General features: G+C 42.2%; 1 protein-coding gene across 1 annotated transcript in view; it reads left to right on the plus strand.

Moving 5' to 3' along the window:
* Positions 1 to 2703: 2703 nt before the first annotated feature.
* Positions 2704 to 20324, plus strand: part of ret (ret proto-oncogene receptor tyrosine kinase) — an 18475-nt gene continuing 854 nt past the window's right edge. The window contains exons 1-20 of the mRNA XM_080869243.1: positions 2704 to 2998; positions 11964 to 12209; positions 12453 to 12746; positions 13184 to 13419; positions 13503 to 13686; positions 13765 to 13964; positions 15115 to 15397; positions 15512 to 15643; positions 16111 to 16221; positions 16320 to 16436; positions 16554 to 16798; positions 16886 to 17033; positions 17154 to 17261; positions 17344 to 17558; positions 17689 to 17811; positions 17898 to 17968; positions 18167 to 18304; positions 18469 to 18568; positions 19194 to 19341; positions 20210 to 20324. The exon at positions 20210 to 20324 is cut by the window's right edge and continues 854 nt beyond it. Of these exons, the coding sequence (XP_080725369.1) occupies positions 2932 to 2998; positions 11964 to 12209; positions 12453 to 12746; positions 13184 to 13419; positions 13503 to 13686; positions 13765 to 13964; positions 15115 to 15397; positions 15512 to 15643; positions 16111 to 16221; positions 16320 to 16436; positions 16554 to 16798; positions 16886 to 17033; positions 17154 to 17261; positions 17344 to 17558; positions 17689 to 17811; positions 17898 to 17968; positions 18167 to 18304; positions 18469 to 18568; positions 19194 to 19341; positions 20210 to 20324 (3281 nt within the window). The 5' untranslated portion in view covers positions 2704 to 2931. The remainder of the gene's footprint in view (positions 2999 to 11963; positions 12210 to 12452; positions 12747 to 13183; positions 13420 to 13502; positions 13687 to 13764; positions 13965 to 15114; positions 15398 to 15511; positions 15644 to 16110; positions 16222 to 16319; positions 16437 to 16553; positions 16799 to 16885; positions 17034 to 17153; positions 17262 to 17343; positions 17559 to 17688; positions 17812 to 17897; positions 17969 to 18166; positions 18305 to 18468; positions 18569 to 19193; positions 19342 to 20209) is intronic.

Below are 20324 nucleotides of genomic sequence, written 5' to 3' on the forward strand. Positions count from 1 at the left end.
AATGCTGATCAGTGAAACCCATTAAAGCACTGTCCTGTTTCTAAAGAACATGTCTGACGAGCTGTCAGTGTGGGCAGCTAAGGATTCATTTGATAACACTTGTTTTATGCTCAGAATAGACTGATTAAATTAAATATATTGAGGTGGTACTTAACAAATTAGGCCAAGTGATTCCACTACACACCAGGACAACCATTATGAGTCTGTTGCCATGGCCACTCCTCCTGTGTGCATGTGTGTCTCTGTGTTATGTACCATCTGCTGTCCAAGTCACAGTACTATAATTGGGGTCAAGATGCACACAGAGGGGTGTCATCAATGGGGCCGTCACCTTTTGCACTTATTTCATTAGAAAAATCAGGGAAATTACACAAATCCATTTCATCAGACGAGCCCCTCTCAGAGACCCCGAGCCCTTTACATGTGTTCTAGTTTGCACATTTCACACTCGAAGCCTCTTACTTAGTGAAATAGGGTTCATTCTCAGTAATAGATCAGAATATTTCCTCATGACTGACAAGCAGGTTGAGTGATTTATATCTGTATGTATAATGTATATGTACCATTATTGAACGCGCTCAGGTCAGTGTCCCTCAGCACTCTCCAGAAGCAGTAATAACATTGTGTAATATGGTGTAGGGGTTTTGGTAATTGTCTTATGAGCACAAGTTATTTGAATCCCAGAAGGTGCATCTAGCCTTCCTGAACAAGACTCAAATCCTTAATTGCTTTCCAAACTATGGTGCCAGCAATGGAAATGAACTGCTGATTGGTCGAGAGATGAAAATGAAATCGATATACACTCACCACACAGGTCTAAAGATATCTTTTGTGTTTTGCATGCCATCAGAAAGCTTTGTGTTTTAATAGAAGCATTTAGCTGACTCATTCGGAGTAACATCACGAGGAGGTTAAAACCTACGTATCGAAAGCTGCTGCTAATAAAGATCAAAAGGGTCAAAACAAGAATCTATACTGCCTTTTTTTTATTTATTTTTTTAGCCTAGAGCATTTTTTTTAACTTGCTTAAAGCACATAGAAAACCATTGTGGTTGCAGATGCCATGTCCACACCACCGTATTTCCTTCTCTTTATTGATTCTCGTTGAGCATACGTCTCAGGATACCCATAGTCTGTCATATGGAAACATTATCCCAGATACAATACACTGTCCTCAGGCAGACTTCTTGGCTTCTTATATCACATAATGCCCCTTGGTACAGCAAGTAGCATTACATTTGAATAAACTGCTTATCATGTTATTCAATAATACAGAGAACCCCCAACAATCATATGACCCCCTTTAAGCAATGCTTTGGGAACAGTAGGACGGAAAAACTTCCCTCTAACAGGAAGAAACCTCCAGCAGAACCAGGTTCATGGTGGTGCAGGCGTCTGTTGTGACCAGTTAGAGATGAGGGGAGGAAGACAAGACAAAGACGTGCCATGTAAGAGAGCCAGAGATGAATAATAACTCATGATTATGTGCAGAGGTGTATAAAAACATAGCGAGTGAAAATGAAACATTCAGTGCATGGTTGGATTCAGCGTCACCTGATCCAGCCCTAACTATATGCTTGATTTCAAAACAAAGTATTAACAATAAAACCAATTTCACAGGTTACTCTTTTCGTATCAAACGTACAGAAGCATACAACCTATCTAGCTTTGTTAAAATGCCATCTCTTTCTTTACAGCTTCACAGCTAATTTTCTCCTTTAACCTTCCTGTGATCACCAATTTAAGGGCATATTGTTTTTAAAGTCTTCTTTAAGATACTGACGGCTCAGTGAGGGGAGGTGAAAATGTAAGCACTGTAAGTAGCAGCTATTATATTTTCTCCCAGTTGGTGAAAGTTAGTGAAGCGTCTGAGAAAGCCCCCTTTATCTTCTGTAGCCCAGTGAGCCTTTGTGTTTTTGCTCCATGCAGAGACATTGATTGGAAAGACACTGCTGAGAGAGTGACTGGTGTCCTGGCCCGAGGCTGCAGCAATGCATCACTCCACGCTATCTCCTCACTGTTCAGTCACACAGAGATCCCGCTCTTTAACACACCCTCAGCTTCTGACATACACGCACACACACTCAGACCTGAGAGAGGAACGGTCCCACATCATTTAACCCCCTGATTTCATTCTGGGACTTTGATCCAAAGACTGCAGAGGACTTCTACTCAGCTGGGGAGTGTTAATTATCCACATGGAGTACTTGGATGCAATAAAATGTCTAGGCAAAAAAACACAACAACAACAACTTAGCCCTGTCACTTCACTGGCAGGAGTTTCACTTAATTCTTGCCACCAACTGGAACATTGTGCTCAAAGTCTATTTTTTATTCAACCGAATTAAACAAACGAATTCATCGAAGCTACTTCAAGCTTAGCAAAATTAAACAAAAAGGCACAATTACAATTATCACACGGCTGTTATAATGAACCGGTTACTAAAACGAGCACACCTGATGCCCACCTTTAAAGAGCGCCTGTGCCTTTAAAGTGAACCATTACGCGCCCAGTCATAATTGTTAATAATTACGCCCCACCACCTCCCCCGCGCAGATCCTTAATGAGATGACTGACCTGCTGTTAAATTATGCTCTTAAATTTCCTGTAGATGCTATGCCGCCCTGCTTCTGCGGAAGCAGCGGGGCAGTGAGTAGTGAAGCAGTGAACCTCCTCCCCCCCACCTCCCCCCACCAGACCAGCCAGTCAGCCCAGCAGCAGCCTCTGTAGCCTCAACACAGCAGCCCGTCTATGGGACACTGAGGACTTCATCTGGATGCAGAGCGCGCACTGGTTTATACCCCCCATCTTTGTATATTTTATCGGTTTGATTATTGCTCTTGTTATCATTATTATTATTTAATTTTCGCCCAGAGGAACTTTTTTGGATCGTCTTTTCATTCAGAAACTTTCACCTATGGTTCGCGAATATGGGGTCAAGTTGTGGTTTCTCTCGGGGAAACATCGTCGCGCTGTTTCTGCTGCTGCTGCTGGAAGGTAAGGTCATCATCAGCTCTCCTGTCACTGGAAAAGGGTGAAGGAGCGCACGATGAAGTTGCAAACTAATGCTAAATGTTGCACTAGTGTGTCCGAACGTTTTTGAAAACAAAATAAATGCTCTGGTCTTAACTATTAATACAGAGGAGACGATTTAATGTTCGCTTCTTATTTTAAACGCGTTCATCCTTAGTATTATAAATTATTCAGACAGCATTAGCTTTAGTCTTTGAGTTTTTATCTCCGTCTCTTACTGACCTTTCTGCCAGAGAGACCGTTTAGCGCAGAAGGAATTAAAATATGTTTATTTAAAATTTATATTTAGTATCTGCAAAGCTGGCCAAGGTGAAGAGAAATAGGTGCTGCCACAGAGCGAGCCACTGAACATGAAGTCTAGATTGCAACTGACAAATACACAGGGCTGCTCAAGTGAAAAGCTAAATTGCAGCATTTTGGAAGCTGAGTGATTTTTAAGGCCTTTTCCCCCCGACGAAGTATCTGAAAGGGCACGAACACAACGCCAGCACTGTGCCACACAGCAGAAAAGTGATCCTTGCATTGTGCGCTGGCTATGCGTGGCATGACAACAATGAAACGTAGAGTAGAATGAATGCAGCCATATATCATAATATTATAATCCCGTCCACAATCCCACAGCCCAACTGCACTAACACTGCCCTCTCATGAAGTCTATATTTAAAGTGTCCCTCATAGTTCAGGACTGTGCCGCCAGTATGTCAGATGTAATGCTCGAACAAATACAGGGTGTTTTTTGGACTTCAGAGGTTATCAGTGCTTTTATAAAGGGAGCCAAACAAGCATTATGATCAAAGTCTTTGAGTGGATCTGGGATGTATAAAAAGATGTTCATTTCTATGTGTATGGAGCACTGCTGGTTTTTTCCTGCAATAAACTACAGGCCTACTTAATCACCCAGGGGAGCAGTTTTCTGCAGAGTAGTTAAAAAGATTAATGCAACTGTTAAGGTAGAACACTTTTATGCAGTGTCCTCTGATTATTTTTTCACTGTTACACGCGCTGTTTAATCAGTCCATAGTCCACACACAGTCAGTCACACGCATGCTGTTCTTACAGACCTTACATGCATCCACATGGCTTTTCCTGCTGGGCTCTGCTTGCACAGTCACCAAAGCAGGCGTTTCTCCTGATATTTATAGAAGAAAAGGGCTGGTCTCGTTGCACTTCATGTGTCAAGGACGTGTTGGTAATTAAATGGGTGCTGAAAGCTGCACCCTACGTGAATGTGGCGCCCATCACCTGCCTGTTTGTTGCAACAAAAGACCTACACTTGTTCAGGGAGGAGAAGAGGCGAGCCATGGGCAGGTGTGCAGCAGCTGCTCCTATCTCTGGGCAAACACTGGCTGTTTGTTTTCTTCAGGAAAATATCGCCTGTTATGCAAGCGGACGGGCCGCTTGGGCTGCTGCCGGGCTTGCCACAAAGTGACATAGTCTGATTTTACCGGATCGATGATTGTTTTTATTTTACCCCACTTTGTGAGGATGTTCTGCCTGTTGTGACTCCTTTAAAACATCTTAAATCACTAAATGGTTTTTACATATGAGTCATTTTCCAAGTAAATGAGTCATGTTGTGATGCACTTTTTGCATCACATTACGTCTAATGTGGATTTTTATTGCTGTTTTAGTCACTGATTGAATCTAAAGAATATTTTTGCTTTAAATTTCAGTGGTACTACTTTGGTAAGCTCTCTGCAGTTTTACCAGAAGGTGGTAGACGGTTTTGTGGTCTGGTGTGAACTTATCCAGCTCCAGCTTAGCATTGAGAAAGGAGTTAGCAGTGGCCTCGAAAAGATCGAGGACTCCTATCATTCTTGTATATTATATGAGGGATGGTGGAAATGAGGAGGGCAAATAACTAGGATAAAATGAAACTCTCTGTCCTGCCAAGGCCCTTTTCCTTTACTGTATGTGAGACCATGATTTAGATATTTTTTGGAGTTCAAACTCAGAAGTCTCCCTCATTGCAGAGAGGAAGATATTGCCAAAAATGTATCTTCAATACGGACAATATATCCCACCCTGCACACTGTTCCACTTGCCAGACTAAGACTAACTAAATGCGCCACTGGATGCCATAGGGGGTCTTTCCTTCCTGTGATCTCGTCCACTCATGAAGTTCCACATAAATATACATATGCATTTGTCAATTTAGTTTAACTTTAGTTTTTCTGATCTTCAATGTAATTGTACAAATGGCACAGTCATGAATGGCTATTACAAAGGAATTTCCCGGTGGGGTTTATATAACTCCTGCTCCAGGTTCCAGTTTACTGATTAGTTTAGTGTTTCTCGCTGAGATCATCAAACAAAGGAAATTGGCAATCAGTGCTCACTTTTGTAGCAATCAGCATTTTTAAATGTTCCTGAGACATTGCCCTGCACTTAAGACCAAAGTAAAGTAGTTCAAGACATAAGCTGAAGTGAACTGGGAGCTGGGACGCCTCTATTCATTGTTCTTTATGAGGATTCCCATTAGCTGCCACTAAGGTTGCAGCTGCTCTTCTGTCTCTGTGCTTACGTCGTTAGAGATCGTGCAGTCACATGCACTTCTGTGTGAACAAAAAAGACCAAAGAAAGGAATATCTGGCTCGTCGTTACTTTGTTTTTATTTACATTTTGAGGAAATCTGGAGAGCTCACTGAAACAACCCTTTATTAATTAGATTAGGCCTTCAGCATCAGCTGGCAGCTTTATAAACAAAGCGTTTTGAGTTGAAAATACATTTTGTGACGGAACCTGGTCAAAGCCAAAATCCACTCCCCCTTTTTAACACACACATTTGTGTAATCTCTTACACAAAAAAGTGCCACAGATGTTTTCATGTAAAAGCATTGATCTGTTTTGCTTCCACCGTGACCTTGTTACGGTATCTCTGACCCTTCCTCGCCCTCTGACCGGTGAAACCATAACATAGAGGTATAGTGCTCCTCCTTCCCTTTAACTCAAAGCGATCATTTTCATCAGCATCTTTTCCTCTGGAGAAGTACCAGACCAACAGATCTCATTTGATACATGGTGCTATTGGATTTAGCCCCTTACAGCACGATATAATTAAGTAAAGCTTCTGTCTTGTGTTCCTCATGGATGCATGATAAATATTGTCAATTTTCCACGCTTGTTGTCACTGTGTTTATTTGAGTGTGAGTGGGAAACATCATTATGCAAGTAGATCAGATCTTTTTTACCGAGCTACGTCAACAGGAGTGCTTTTCTTTTTTGCATCTTAGAAAAAACATATTGTGATTCTTAAAACTTGCTATAGCAAAAAGTTTCTTTTTTTTTTTCAAAATGTGGCAAACAACAGACTATATTATTTTGATTCAAAACCAGAGCTAGCTGGCGTGTTCCCTCTTTTTTTAAGCTCATGAGCGACAGTAAACATGCTGTCAGCCACAGACACTCTGATACCTGTTGGAACAGCTGCAGCACTTTAGGCTGCTTTGTCTTCTCCCGATTTTCCCACTTTATCAGTCACAAGACTCTCATCCTTCGAGCTTCCCAGCCAAAGTGGACCCACGGTTTTGAAATAACTTTCATCCAAATCACTGCTACTGCCTTGAGACTCCTGAGAGTCCCGACCTCTAATCCTAGGCTGCCATTTCTGCCGTCGCACGGATGCCGCTCCTACCTGTCAAACCCCTGTGTCTGATCCTCTAGTCAGTTCAGGGTCACACTTCGCTCTCATGCATGGGTAGAATCTAATTTGCTGTGGTGAAAGGACAAGGAGACATTGATTGAAATTTTACCCTCGGGGCATTTAGTCCTCTGGTTTCACATGGGTCTTGACAAGTTGTTTTCCAGTCGTGCAGCAGTGCACATCGTGTTTGACCCGTCATTACAACAATAAGTAAAACAAAGCACAGGCCCTGCTTATCTGAGTCCACATGGTGTGTGTGACACTGCAAAAATGGGAGTGACTCTACTGCCATACTGGTGCCAGAATCAAATTTGCACATTTACTGCAATCTCTCTAAAGAGAGCAAATCATAATAGTGGGAAATGTCCTTAAATTAACATTTTCCATAAATGCTGCTGATTCAAACTTATGTTGCTGTTTTCCCCCATCCTCTTCCAGCCCCACTTTGGCATCCATTTTTTTGGTCCTTCTTTTTACTAAAATGGATAAACATGCTGGAAATCTTTTTTCCGTCCTCTGCAACCACCTGCCAATGCCAGAAACTCTGAAAGCTCCACTTCCCTTTGTGCTGGTAGTTCAGTGATCTCCACTCCCCGGCATAAAGCAGCGACTTTTCCCATTGTTTCCACCAGATTCTCTCATGTTAGGACAGTCGTAACAAGCAGTCATAGTCTAGCAGTGCGAATAGTGGCGACTCATCTTAGTAGTGCCATTTAATGACGCTGGTGCATTGATGATTCCCACAGTTAGGACACCTTATATATTAATGCATTTTTGCTGTGTTTGCTTCTTTGAAACAACAAGACTGTTGATGCTTCTGATGCACAGTATGTGTAAGTGATACACGTGACTGTGTTCAGCCTTGTTAGTTTTTCTCTCACTGCAGTGTTGCTCTGTTGTTTTTGCCTGCTCATTTTGCACCCGACTAAAATAATCTAACAGCTACTTGATAGATCGCCTTGGAAATGTGTACAGACATTCATGGCTCTGAGAAAATGAATCCCGATGATCTTAATGATCCCATGATTATTGTTTTTTTGGTTTGCTTTATTGAGCACAATAATTAGGTCAAGATTTTAATTTGTCCAGTAACTGCACAACTAATGACATCTCCATCAATCTCAGACCGTATTTAGCACTGATTAGAAGATGCTACAATACAAACACTGGCATTGTCACCATGATGCAGCGTTACTGATGTTAGCATTCAGAGTACAGAGTAATGCTAAATGTAGATGATAAATACAGTCTCAAAGAGCTGGTAGCATGAGTCTAGACTGCTTGGTGTAGTGTTAAAACAGGCTGTAAAGCAATTCTTTCCCAAATCTGGTACTTTAAGCTAAACCCTTTATGAAACCTGTGGCTGTGAGCTATTTATGCAAATATAAATAAGCTCTCTGTGTTTTGACACGGGCATTTAGAGTATTTGCCTCCTTCTGTGTACATGTCAGTAAATCTGATGGCTTTTTACCACTGCTGTGGTGAGGGTAGATGATTTTATCAAAGCAACCTAATGACTGCTTCATCAAACTCAGTCTGGAGCTCCATGATGTACCACGTGTTCAATTTTTGATGCCACAGTCCTCCCCAGAGGAATCCTTAAACTGAGTTTGTACTTGCAGCTAACCCCTAAGGAGAGGTCCTATTAGATTTCTTGATGACTGATGAACATGGTTCATTGGACCTCAGCTCTTGTATTCTCTGGGGAATAATTGGATTACATTATGTGGTAATTGATTATTATGTTACGGTATGCATCATGGTAAACTGAGTAATCTACCTGGAGCCCGGCTGCCTTTTCCAAACTCAGATCAGCTATCTTATTAATCGGATGAAAACTTCGATGTCTGTGTCATTATGACAGGAAATGACTTTCTTTCCTTATTACACGTGTTGTTTTGAAAGATCGAAAAGCATCAGAGTCATGCCTATATAAATCCAGGTTCTGAAACCAGTGTGATACGATGAAGCATTTGAGCATAATAGGACAGGAAACAGAGGAGGGGGAAAGATTTCAAAACATTATGATCAATATTAGCTTTCATAAGTGGAATTATAGTCGAATGTGCAGCTTTTTAGCTAATTGAATCTCTGAAGAAAACCATTCCAGTAGCAGCAACATCTCTGGAAGCAGAGCAATCACGATACGTTTCCGAGTGATTATTATTTATATCACCGTGATATAACTGGGTGAACTGCTCCTTAATGTGCCTGGCTACAGCTTCTTTGTAAAAGATGATGGATTCCTTGAAAATGTGGATATTGATGGGCTAAATTGTGGAGCAGGCTGTGAAATTACACGTGCACAGTAGAAGTAATGTTTCAGCGTCCACGCACAAGATGCCTAAGCAACTCCAATATTATGTTCGGCGGACGTGATTGCACTTGTGCAGCTTTTCTCTCTGTCTGTGTCATCAGTGGAAAACAATCAGCATCACTGTTGATTAGTGTGGTTATTGATTGATATGCTGCCAGATACACTGCCTGTCCAATGGGTCGTTACCAGGGGCAGACGCAGACCTCATTGACCTTGGGAGAAAAAGGGGCACGAAGCTGAGCTCTTACTGTTGGAGGTCCAGACTAAGAACGCAATTATAATGTCAAGTTATCACACAGCAGCAGCCGGGCAGGGTCACGTTTCCTCATCTGCCACGCTGCTGACAAGGATGCTCAGTGAGGACGTCTGAGTGGGAGATCCACATTTTGTTTCATTGAGGATCGGAGGTAGATTAGTAAGCCAGTGGGTTACTCCAGCACATGAGCTCATAGCTAGTAAATCTATCAGGCGAAGCACGCATTGAGCTAATTGAGTTCCTGTCTTTGTCTGGGACGATGGAGGGCGTCCCACCCTATCAGCTCAGACCTGTCCCAGACATGCTGTGGTCTGTGGCTGACGGGGAGCGTGGTTTCACATTTTGTGATGAGCTTTTGTCCTTTTTGTTCTTTTGCAGTTATAATACGAGACAAAAACAAACACACGCGCGCCCAGGCACGATTAACTCATGGAGACTGCGATCGTAAACGACAACCAGGAAGCGCACACGTTTATAGAGACGTAAGAGGGTTTTCCACTGTTTCGTGTTCCTGTTTTTCAGCGTTGGATAAATCCAGTTTCACTATCCACTCGGCGGTACATGATATCTACAGTAAACATGGATTGCTACATGAATTGTCCTGTTTAAACACTCTCTGTTTGCAAAATTACTTTCAAAGGAATGACACTGTATGCAGAAGCTCGGCATGAGTTTTATAGGTGATCGAAGGCTGTAAAACATCTGCTTATGATGCTAATGTTTACACACTGTGAGCAATAACAGGCCAAGGCTGTTCCAAAACAGCCCACTAAAATCCGGAAAGAACGTTCTTTAGCGGTCCAGAGACAAAGCATGGAAATGAAGCCTCTGCAACGTCTTTTTAATCTTTTCGGTCATTATTTAGACATGAATATAATAGGTGAAAATGTCACCACCAGCTGTATTTCTGCCATTCTTGTGCATCATTTAGAGAAGGTAATGAGTCATGCCTTGGAAAAGCATCATCATGGCTTCACAGACCAAAGATGCCATTTGCTCGGATGGGCCTGCTTGATGCATTCAATTAATTAGTTTTGATATAAACTGCTTGCTTTCTGTTGGCTTCTGTCCTAGAAAGAAATTGAATTTTGAATGATATAAACGAATTGTGTTGCAGGGGGTCCGGCCACTGTGGCTTGCAGCCAATGCCTGCCTTCATAAATGTGTTCAGCTCCCGCTGGTTAACACGTTGGACCATGTAGCTTTATTTGCAGAGCTGCTGTCATCTGCTGTATTCAATTTGTGGCCGTCGTCTGTAAGATTTCTGTAGATTAATTAAATTGTCTGTATGCATCCGATGAGGGATTGTAGAGAGTAGTGGGGGTCTTTTCTGACCTGTCAAATAGAAATTTAACATCTTATCCAAGCAGTAGAGACATTAGAACAGTAATATATTATGATAATGATTAAGCTGCTTTTCGAGCCCGTGCCACTGTGATAACAGCCCCCTCTAATGGTTGTTTTGGGTATACAGTTGAAGCCCTGATGCTCAGATTACACGTCTTTTAATGTGTTTCATACCTTTTAACTGTATAAACTGAGTATAATTACAACCTAAAATAATCTGTGGGCAGTTCTTTACTTTTTTTCTATTTTTTCCCTCAAATCTTTCGTACAATTTCTCAGAAATCTTTTATGCATCATGAAGCCAATTACCTATTTCAGACCTTTTCATGGTATGAAATAGTAAAAATAAGCTAAGATGCAATGGAAATATAATAAAATACAGTCAATAGTATGAGTGTGAATGACTGCATTTTGGCTGTAATAGATTTAGGGGATGGAAAAATCATCCCTAGTCATGAAACCGGCTCCCACCATCCCCACCAAGATTAACAAACATGAGCCCTGCTGTTTGTTTTGCCTCCGGAACACTTTTAATAAAAAGGTCTGCAGCCTCATTGAGCGTATCTCCATCCTTGAGGAAGGACGGCCACATTTTATCCATCAGCTCGGCCTCCTGTCATCTAAGCCCCTCAAAATTAAATCAATGTCTGAAACCAGAGCCGAGGCTTCAACTGCACCAACAGAAATAGAAAATCTAGTTTTGCTGTCTGCTAATGACATTAGTGCGTTCCCTAAATGGTCGCCTACCGTCATCAAAGAGGAACACAACAGGGATATAATTACAGAAGGAACACTCGCATCTCCATTTTCCTGTAAAACACACACGCAGCCTGCTATTTTGCTTTATGGATTACTCGTCAACCCCCCCAACACACACACACGCACACACACAGACTTGCAGGCAGTGATACATGTCTCCTCCGTATCATGTTATTCCTTGTAATTAAACTTTTCAAGGTGAACACAAGGAGAATCGGAAACCACATGTTATTGACCACATGAGAAATTCATTAAAGGAGCTGCATAAGTGTCATTTGAGCCCTGCTTTCAATTTCCGCTAACGTGGGAGAGAGATGAAAGATATATTAGAAGATAAAAAAAAAAAACCTGGACCTGTCGTAGTCCATGTATGTGTTGATTTCCATTCAGTGCCCAGATGGCATTGTCAGTGGCTATTGTTGACTCAGTTAAACATCCAGAAAGAGATGTCTGATATGCTGTCATCAGCACCTGCAATGTAATCGTGCCTTATTTTTCAGTTATGGTAAAATTTTCCTTAAAAGCAATAATAATAACACTTTTTTCCTGTGATTCGTTTGGTTGCCAAATTTTAAACATCTGGTTATTTCATGTCCACTTGGTGCAGGAGCGACGTGTCTGTACTTCCCTCAGAAGGAGTACATTGAGACTGTATATGTTGGGCAGCAGGCCGGGACACCCATCCTCCAGGTCCACGCTATGCGGGACGATAAAACTGAGAAGCCACACTTCTACCTGTGCCCAACAAAGACTGCCACGCCTCCACACTACAGCTCCTGGTTCTACATGAACATCAACACCGGGACACTATTCTTGAACAAAACCCTGGAGGAGAGCGACTTTGCCCAGCTATGTGAGTTGGATACAAGGCTTTTGATGGTAATGCACAGTCCTATTTCAGTGCCAGGTATTCGCTACACACAAGAGTAAATTAGTTTCTGGACATTTATGCTCTTCGCATACCAATAATGCTCTGGCTTCGAGTTCAGGATGATAATGTGATTGCATAAAAGCAAAGAAGAGCTGTGTCATCAAAAAAAGCACTGTCTGAGATTAAAATGCCTCTTGTTTTTGTTTTGGCTCTGTGTCCCATCAGATCAAAGGTCGTGGTCTGTGAGAAAGTTATTCCTGAATGCCATGGTGCGATCTGAGTTCACCAACAAGCCCTTTTGCCTCATGCGGAAACCTGTGCAGATCACCTTGGACTTTGTCAATGCCACATTGCCTCAGTGTGCTCAGACAGATACGAAGGAACTCTGCTTCCCACACAGAGATACGTCCAACCCACACATCATGGAAAACAGGTTCCCAGGAGCCCTGCGGCAGCTACAGCGTCTCACCAGACTCAATGTCTGCCCAAACTACACCATCTCTTACAGTGTGGAATCAGGTTAGACACATCGGACCAAAAACATATTATCTTGTGAAAGGAGAACCATATGTACAACTACATATGTATGCATGTATATGTATGTATGTGTGTATTACCCGCCAATATAGTCCATCATAGGATAATCAGAAGTAGTGTTTTTACATTTTGGCTGATGCCGGCAGCATCCCGTGAAGGAGCGGAGGCCATTTTCAACCAAAGTGCTCTTTTTTTTTTAGTTGTCATTTTTTATGTTTTAAATATCAACACTTAGAGTTTCAGTTTCAACAAACTTTTTCAAATGAATGAAACTTTTGACCCTGGTTTAGCTCCATTGAGATGTTTTACGATGCTGCTTTTATGTCATATTCAGTATGCCACCTGATTCATGTGGTTGCGTCCACATGCAGGCTCGTTTGTTCGATTGTTTTGTTTAATTTTGTTCCTTTTTTCTGCAGACCCTCCGGGACCTTTTGCTGTAAACGACAACAAAGAGCTGGTGGTAAACGCTCAGCTGGACCGTGAGGAGAGCGAATGCTACAGACTCCTGCTGGTTTGTAACGTCCAGTCAGAAACCACCATCATCAAGGTGGAAACGACGCTGAATGTTTTTGTCAATGATGAGGATGATAACGCGCCATATGTGAACGGAACAGACTCGGCAGACGTAGTCATCAGCTATAATCGGACGAAGGTGATTGTGTACAGATGCGGTGTTGGTTAAGTTCATGTTTACATGAGGCCTGAAATTTCTCAATGTGACTTTCTTTTTTTCAGGGTGGAACTTTTGGCTCCTTGTATGTCTTTGACAGAGATCTAACCCCGATCTTAGGCGACAACCACAATAAGTATGTGGGGACTTGGCTCAACACTGACCCATGGATAAAGGAAACATTTGACATAAAAAACTCCTTCACTGAAAAAAAAGCCAAAGGCATTCGAGAGACTGTGCACAACTACCGTAAGTACTCCAAGGCTGCGCGCGCGAGAATTAGTTACATTAGGAGATGAGGCTTTTCATGATTTCTCTTGATTTCAGAGCTGGTCCTGAAGAGGAACCTGCACGTGACAGAGAATCGCACCCTGCAACTCGACTACCTGGTCAATGACACCACCTATCCCGGTCTAGAGGGAACAGTGTTGCTGCACTTCAATGTCACCATCTTACCCGTCCAAATCCACTTCCCCAACGTCACACATATATTCACAGTCTCACGCAGAGCTTCTCCTTATGCACAGGTACTCATGACTGCATGACTGCTTATCATGCAAACCTTGAACTTTGTGTTTGGTCTAGATTTAGATTAAAATATATATTATTATAAACTTTTAAGAGAGCTGGGATAGGCTCCAGCCCGACCCAAGAATTGGAGTAGTAGAAGAAGATGGATGGATTAATGGACACACAAAAAAAATTATCTTTCCATCGTGATAGCATCACGGACAGTGACAAAGATATAGTCTGAATCTTTTTAATGATCGTATTCATGACATAATTAACAAATGAATCATTGTTGGCCTATGAAAGGGACCAGGGACAAAAGTCATAGGCAATATGAACCATCAGTGGCCTCATATCAGTTTCTTTATACTGAACTCTGACAGAGAGACTTCAAGAACCGGAATTGTAGGTACTTGCTCCGTTATGATGCATTGGGAAATGCATTTGATTTGACTAACCCTGCTGTACACTGGCTTTATAAGCCATCACATTGCACATGCTTTAGTACACAGTAACTCACAACTACAGATCTCTCTGTATGTTTTAAAAAAATAAAGATATTCACCTGTGTCTTGCTTAAACCAAACCTGTTTACAGTCAGCAGAAGGTAAAACTTCTGGGAGGTTTAGTAGCTTTTATCAGAATCAGAATCAGAATACTTTATTGATCCCTGGGGGAAATTATTTCTCCATTGATTATTGTTCAGTACTAATCCAATGTAAGTGGCCATCAGTGCAATCCTTTGACATTATAGTTACATTAAAATCCTGATAATAATAATAATAATAATAATAATAATAATACATTTTATTTATGGTCAATGGAGCTGTTTAAGAACAGCTCCATTGACCGTTAAATCTACAGATAGACTGCCACCTGCTGGCAGTAAAAAAATAACATCTCAAATGTTTTCTGTTCATTTTCATACTTTGTAGCAAAAACAAAACTATTCTGGCTTTATAAAATGTACCACAATCAGTTTAAATGTAATTATTTGAATTAACGGCAGATTTTTTTTTCTTCAGATCATGTAGGAATGAACTAGTAATTTGCATTTCAAATTGTTGTATTCAGTTGTTTACAAAAGGTGTGTGCATTATTCCATCCTTACACTTGTATTCTCCAGTGTCATTCACGTTTTCAATCTCTTGTCCCAACTCCTGTCAGGTTGGCAAAATCTGTGTGGAAAACTGCCAGCAGTTCGATGGCTTCAGTGTCATATACCGACTTGAGGTGCCAGATAAGAACATGTCTGCTGACTCACAGGCCTGCTACACAGCCATAAGCATCACCCAATCCCCAAACTGGAAGTGGGGACATCTGTATGTGAATGACTCTGAGGCACTGCGCAAACCCGAGTGCCAGGACTTGCAGTACCTTGTTGTTGCTCAGGAGGGAAACGAACAGCTGGAGGCGAGCACTCAGATCCACATCAAAATAGATGGCACAGGTAGGTACTACTTCACAGCAAGCACACATGCAGACTATTTTCAAGCATGTTACCCCGATCTCTAGTGTCCTTTAAAGATTTGGTAATGTGCTCTTTTGGCTTTGCTGTACGTAGCAATCAAAGCTGGTCAGAAGAGCCAGCAGGTCCTGTCCTGTGCAGAGAACAGGCAGCGAACAGATTGTGAGTCTACCCGAGGCCTGGGGGCAACAACCGGCAGATGCCAGTGGAGGCAGGGCACTGAGAAAGGTACTTTATATTTCATAAAGACAAACTTTTTTTCTCCTTAACTTGTAACTTTTTAACATTACTGAATGATTATGAGACCTTGGGGGAAGTTCACTAGAACCAGATGAGTACATGTTTTCTTCAGTGTAAGTAATGAAACAAATTAAAGGGCTAAAGGGCCAAATACTGCATGTGTATCCTTTTCAGTAAGATCATTTTGCTACAGGAAGTGGCAAAACATGGTCCTAATTTGGCTGAAAAACAAGTGTGACTAACACCCTACTGTTGCTAAAGCAAGCCAACACTGAGGTGCAGGCTGCTGTTAAAACCGTTGCATGTTGCAGTGTTAAGGACACATGCAGTCAGGTTAAGGCAACTTTTGAATGGGTTTTTGAATGCAAAGTACTTGCAGTTTGGTTACCAGTCTTGGCTGTTTTCCCCCTTGTTTCCTGCTGAGGTTTCTTTCTTTTCTTGTGTTCATATTCCAGGAATAACTGAAAATTATTCAACATGCTCCCCTGACCTGCAGACATGCCCAGATAGTGTTTGTGATGCAGTGGAAAGTAAAGATCCTTCAATCTGCCCGCAAGACTGCACAAGTATGCTTTCCCTTTTAACACACATTCAGTGTATAACAGCGAGAATAAGGACATTCTGCTTTATGTAGACTGTGCTCACGCTGGATTTGTCTCTGCAGAGGAGCCCGTTATTGGAGGCCATGAACGAGGCTTGAGTGGGAACGGGATTAAGGCCTGCTATGGAACCTGCTACTGCTTCACAGAAAGATGCTTCTGTGAGAAGGATGACATTGAGCGTGAGTTTCCCTAAACCACACAGAACTGCTGCTGATTAACTCACTCCGTTTTAACTCTGAATCAGCAAAGCACTGAGTGCTTCTTTCTTTAAAACTGTGCAACATACTCTCTTCCAGAGACGCTATGTGATGAAATGTGTAAGACCGTCATTGCCACAGCTCTTCTCCTCTCCTTCATCGTGTCCATCCTCCTGTCCTCATACTTCATCCGCCGATACCACAAGAACTCGCCAAAGCCCCCGATAGCATCTGCTGAGATGACTTTCCGTCGGCCAGCTCAAGCCTATCCCATTAGCTTCCCTGCCAACAATGTCCGCCGGGGCTCGCAGGAATCAATTGAGACCGAAACCTTTAAAATACCTGTAAGGTTCTTCCAGCACTTTCATCTCCTGTGTCTCATATATTGAATCTTTTGAGAAGTACAAACCGTCATTGCCTTGTCTCAACAGGAGGATCCAAAGTGGGAGTTTCCTCGTAAAAACCTTGTGCTTGGCAAGACGCTGGGAGAAGGAGAGTTTGGGAAAGTTGTCAAGGCAACAGCATTCAGGCTGAAAGGAAAAGCTGGATACACCACTGTGGCTGTGAAAATGCTTAAAGGTAAAAGTACCCAGGCAAAGGCCAGACAAGCCTAGCAGCACTTGTGATATATGAGGAGTGAATGTCTGAAGAGGTGAGTGGTTTCATCATTATGATCCCCCCTCTTTTCCTCCGTGACAGAAAACGCCTCTCACAGCGAGCTGCGTGACCTGCTGTCAGAATTCACTCTGCTGAAGCAAGTCAACCACCCGCACGTCATAAAGATGTACGGAGCTTGCAGCCAGGATGGTAAGACCTCCGTCTTCTTGCCATCCCATCCCAGAACATGCGTGTTGCACATTGAGTCTAAGAGCCCTGCTTCTCTGAATAGGTCCATTGTATCTCATCGTCGAGTATGCCAAGTATGGGTCACTCCGTAATTTCCTTCGTGAGAGTCGGAAAGTTGGCCCGAGCTATATGGGCAGGGATGCCAACCGAAACTCAAGCTACCTGGAGAACCCAGACGACAGGGCTCTCACCATGGGTGACCTGATCTCCTTTGCCTGGCAGATTTCCAGAGGCATGCAGTACCTGGCAGAAATGAAGGTATAAGGCCAAGCTGGTGTTTTTCTTTGTAAAATATTTGAACAATTCAGTGGAAGATTCATTGTAAGAAGCTTAAATGTCTGTTAAAGAAAAATGTGAGGCACTTTAAATGAGTGTGCTGGTCCAACAGCTTGTCCACAGGGACCTTGCAGCACGAAATGTCCTTGTTGCTGAAGGGCGGAAGATGAAGATCTCTGACTTTGGCCTGTCCAGAGACGTGTATGAAGAGGACTCATATGTTAAAAGAAGCAAGGTAGACAAAATAATAGAGAAGAGTAGTCATGATACAGGTACGTATACTGACATAGTCACTCAGCAGCATCTCTCTGTATTTTTCAGGGCCGTATACCGGTTAAGTGGATGGCAATAGAGTCTTTGTTTGACCACATTTACACAACACAAAGTGACGTGTGAGTATAATTACGTCTTAAAGGAAATATTCTGACATTTTGGACAACAATAAGACAATAAAGCCCATGAATTAATCAGCATGCTTTTTTTTTGGGCAAGAACGCAATTAAGGGTGTTTTCCATTTGCAAAAAAACCCCAAGTCTCACTCTTATCTGTTCATAGAAATATTCTTAGGACCTTCTGTATTTTATTCCAGCTGGTCCTTCGGTGTGCTGCTGTGGGAGATTGTCACTCTGGGAGGAAATCCATACCCAGGTATCGCTCCCGAGCGCCTATTTAACCTCCTCAAGACTGGCTACAGGATGGAGAGACCAGAGAACTGCACGGAGGAAATGTGAGCTCTATTCTGTCACTTTATCATATCTACTTTAGCATCTCCTCATTACCATTGAGTGTTATAACTCCCCTGCACCACATTCGGGGGGAAATGACTCAGCTGGGAGGATTAAATGATACTCACTGTATTTCACCCACTTGAACCGTGCTCCTCTTTTCCAGGTATAACCTCATGCTCCGATGCTGGAAGCAAGAACCGGACAAGAGGCAGACGTTTGCAGACATCAGCAAAGAACTGGAGAAGATGATGGTGAAAAGTCGGGTATGTTGAAGCTTTAAAATACCTTGTAGTGCTTTATTCATTTCTCTCCCCGGCAAGGAAGCAGGGGAGCTATAAATCAGCCTCTTTCTGTGTGTTACTGGCGCGATTTTGACAACACTTCAGTGAAGATCTGACAGATACAAGTTTGAGGGGTTTTCCTTTCAGATTTGGAGCAAGTCTAAAATAAGCAGTGTATCGTTTTTTAAGGACAGCATGTGCTTTGTCCAGCACGCACACAGACACATGCTGTGTTATGTTGTATGAACTGTCACTCTCCCCAAATCTCCTAAGATACCATAATTAGTGTTTGAAGAGCAATCCTAAATGTGGCCTTGGGCAGTGTAATCACAGAGCATGCCAGTCAGGCTCCTGCTGCAGAAGTGAGGCTAAATATAGAGCGTTTGAGCAGATGGGAATGCAGGCATCCTATAACGCAGCGGGCTCGTTCTTCACTGTTATCAATACCAGATAATGAGCAAGACTCTGGATGTGGTAAAGAGAACAATTTGGCAGAAATGTCTGCTGGAGCTTGCAGTCAGTGCACGGGTCACTCGTCCGACCTTTGCATGCTACAATCCCCCTCCTCCTTAATCAGCCTAATCACACCCTCATCTGCTCTTGTCAGGATTACCTGGATCTGGCGGCGTCCACTCCAGCCGATGCCCTGCTGTATGACGACGCCCTCTCTGAAGAGGACACACCACTAGTGGACTGTAATAACGCCCCTCTCCCTCGAACCCTCCCCTCCACATGGATTGAAAACAAGCTCTATGGTAGAATCTCCCATGCATTTACTCGATTTTAGAAACAGGACACACTACACAAGCTCTCTTTTTTGGCAAGTTGTGATTGGCTTTTTTTTTTTTTTTTTTCCCGTAGTCAAGTGTGTGTGACTGTGATCTAGGCATGCCTTTCGCTAATGCTGACATAGCTCCCATTTCATCGTAAATGAGAGGCTCAGCTTAAAAAAAAAAAAAAAAAAAAAAAAAAGCTCCTGTGTCTTGACTTTTTCTTTGTTTTATTCGGACCTGCTTCTAATGTACACAAGCACTGACCAAAAATTGCTATATTTGTAAATATTGAATATAAATCTCCTTCATTCTTATTTATAATCCACTCCTCATACTCATGCTTCATCTGCATTTTTAATTTGTAAATAGTTTTGTTTGTTTCCCCCCCATTCATTTCCACATTGTCCTCATCTCGTCATTTATTTGCACTGGAGGAAACGGTGTGTAACATTTGAAACAGGTCCTCGCTGATTCAATCACTCATTGTGGTTTGAATTCCAGATTGTGATAAATTTCCTGTCTTTCTAATGTACATTAGCTCTTAATCCATTATGATGAACAGAGAAACAGTAAGGCTTTTGAATGCAACTCTCAGCATGTTGCATATTGCCCCGAGCGAAATGTAGGGGCAATAGTAACAATGCAGGCTTAATAAATGACAAAAAAAAAAGGAAAATAATTAATTATATTATCATTTATTCTGTGTCGCATATACAATACAAAGCCATAACTTTACACTTCTCAGAATCAGATCAGGATTTGTTTTGGAGAGTTTTGTTTGAGAACCTTACTGTCTGCACGCTGTTTTTCTTTCACTGAGTGCAGAAAAATGATGTGTTCTCATTTTTAGGCATGTCATACCCCAACTGGCCCGAGACGAGCCCGGTACTGCTCAACAGACATGATGCCACTAATCCGGTCTTTACAAGATATGCCAATGATAGTGTTTATGCAAACTGGATGGC

Source organism: Rhamphochromis sp. 'chilingali', assembly GCF_963969265.1.
Source record: "Rhamphochromis sp. 'chilingali' genome assembly, chromosome: 20".
Lineage (NCBI taxonomy): Eukaryota > Metazoa > Chordata > Actinopteri > Cichliformes > Cichlidae > Rhamphochromis > Rhamphochromis sp. 'chilingali'.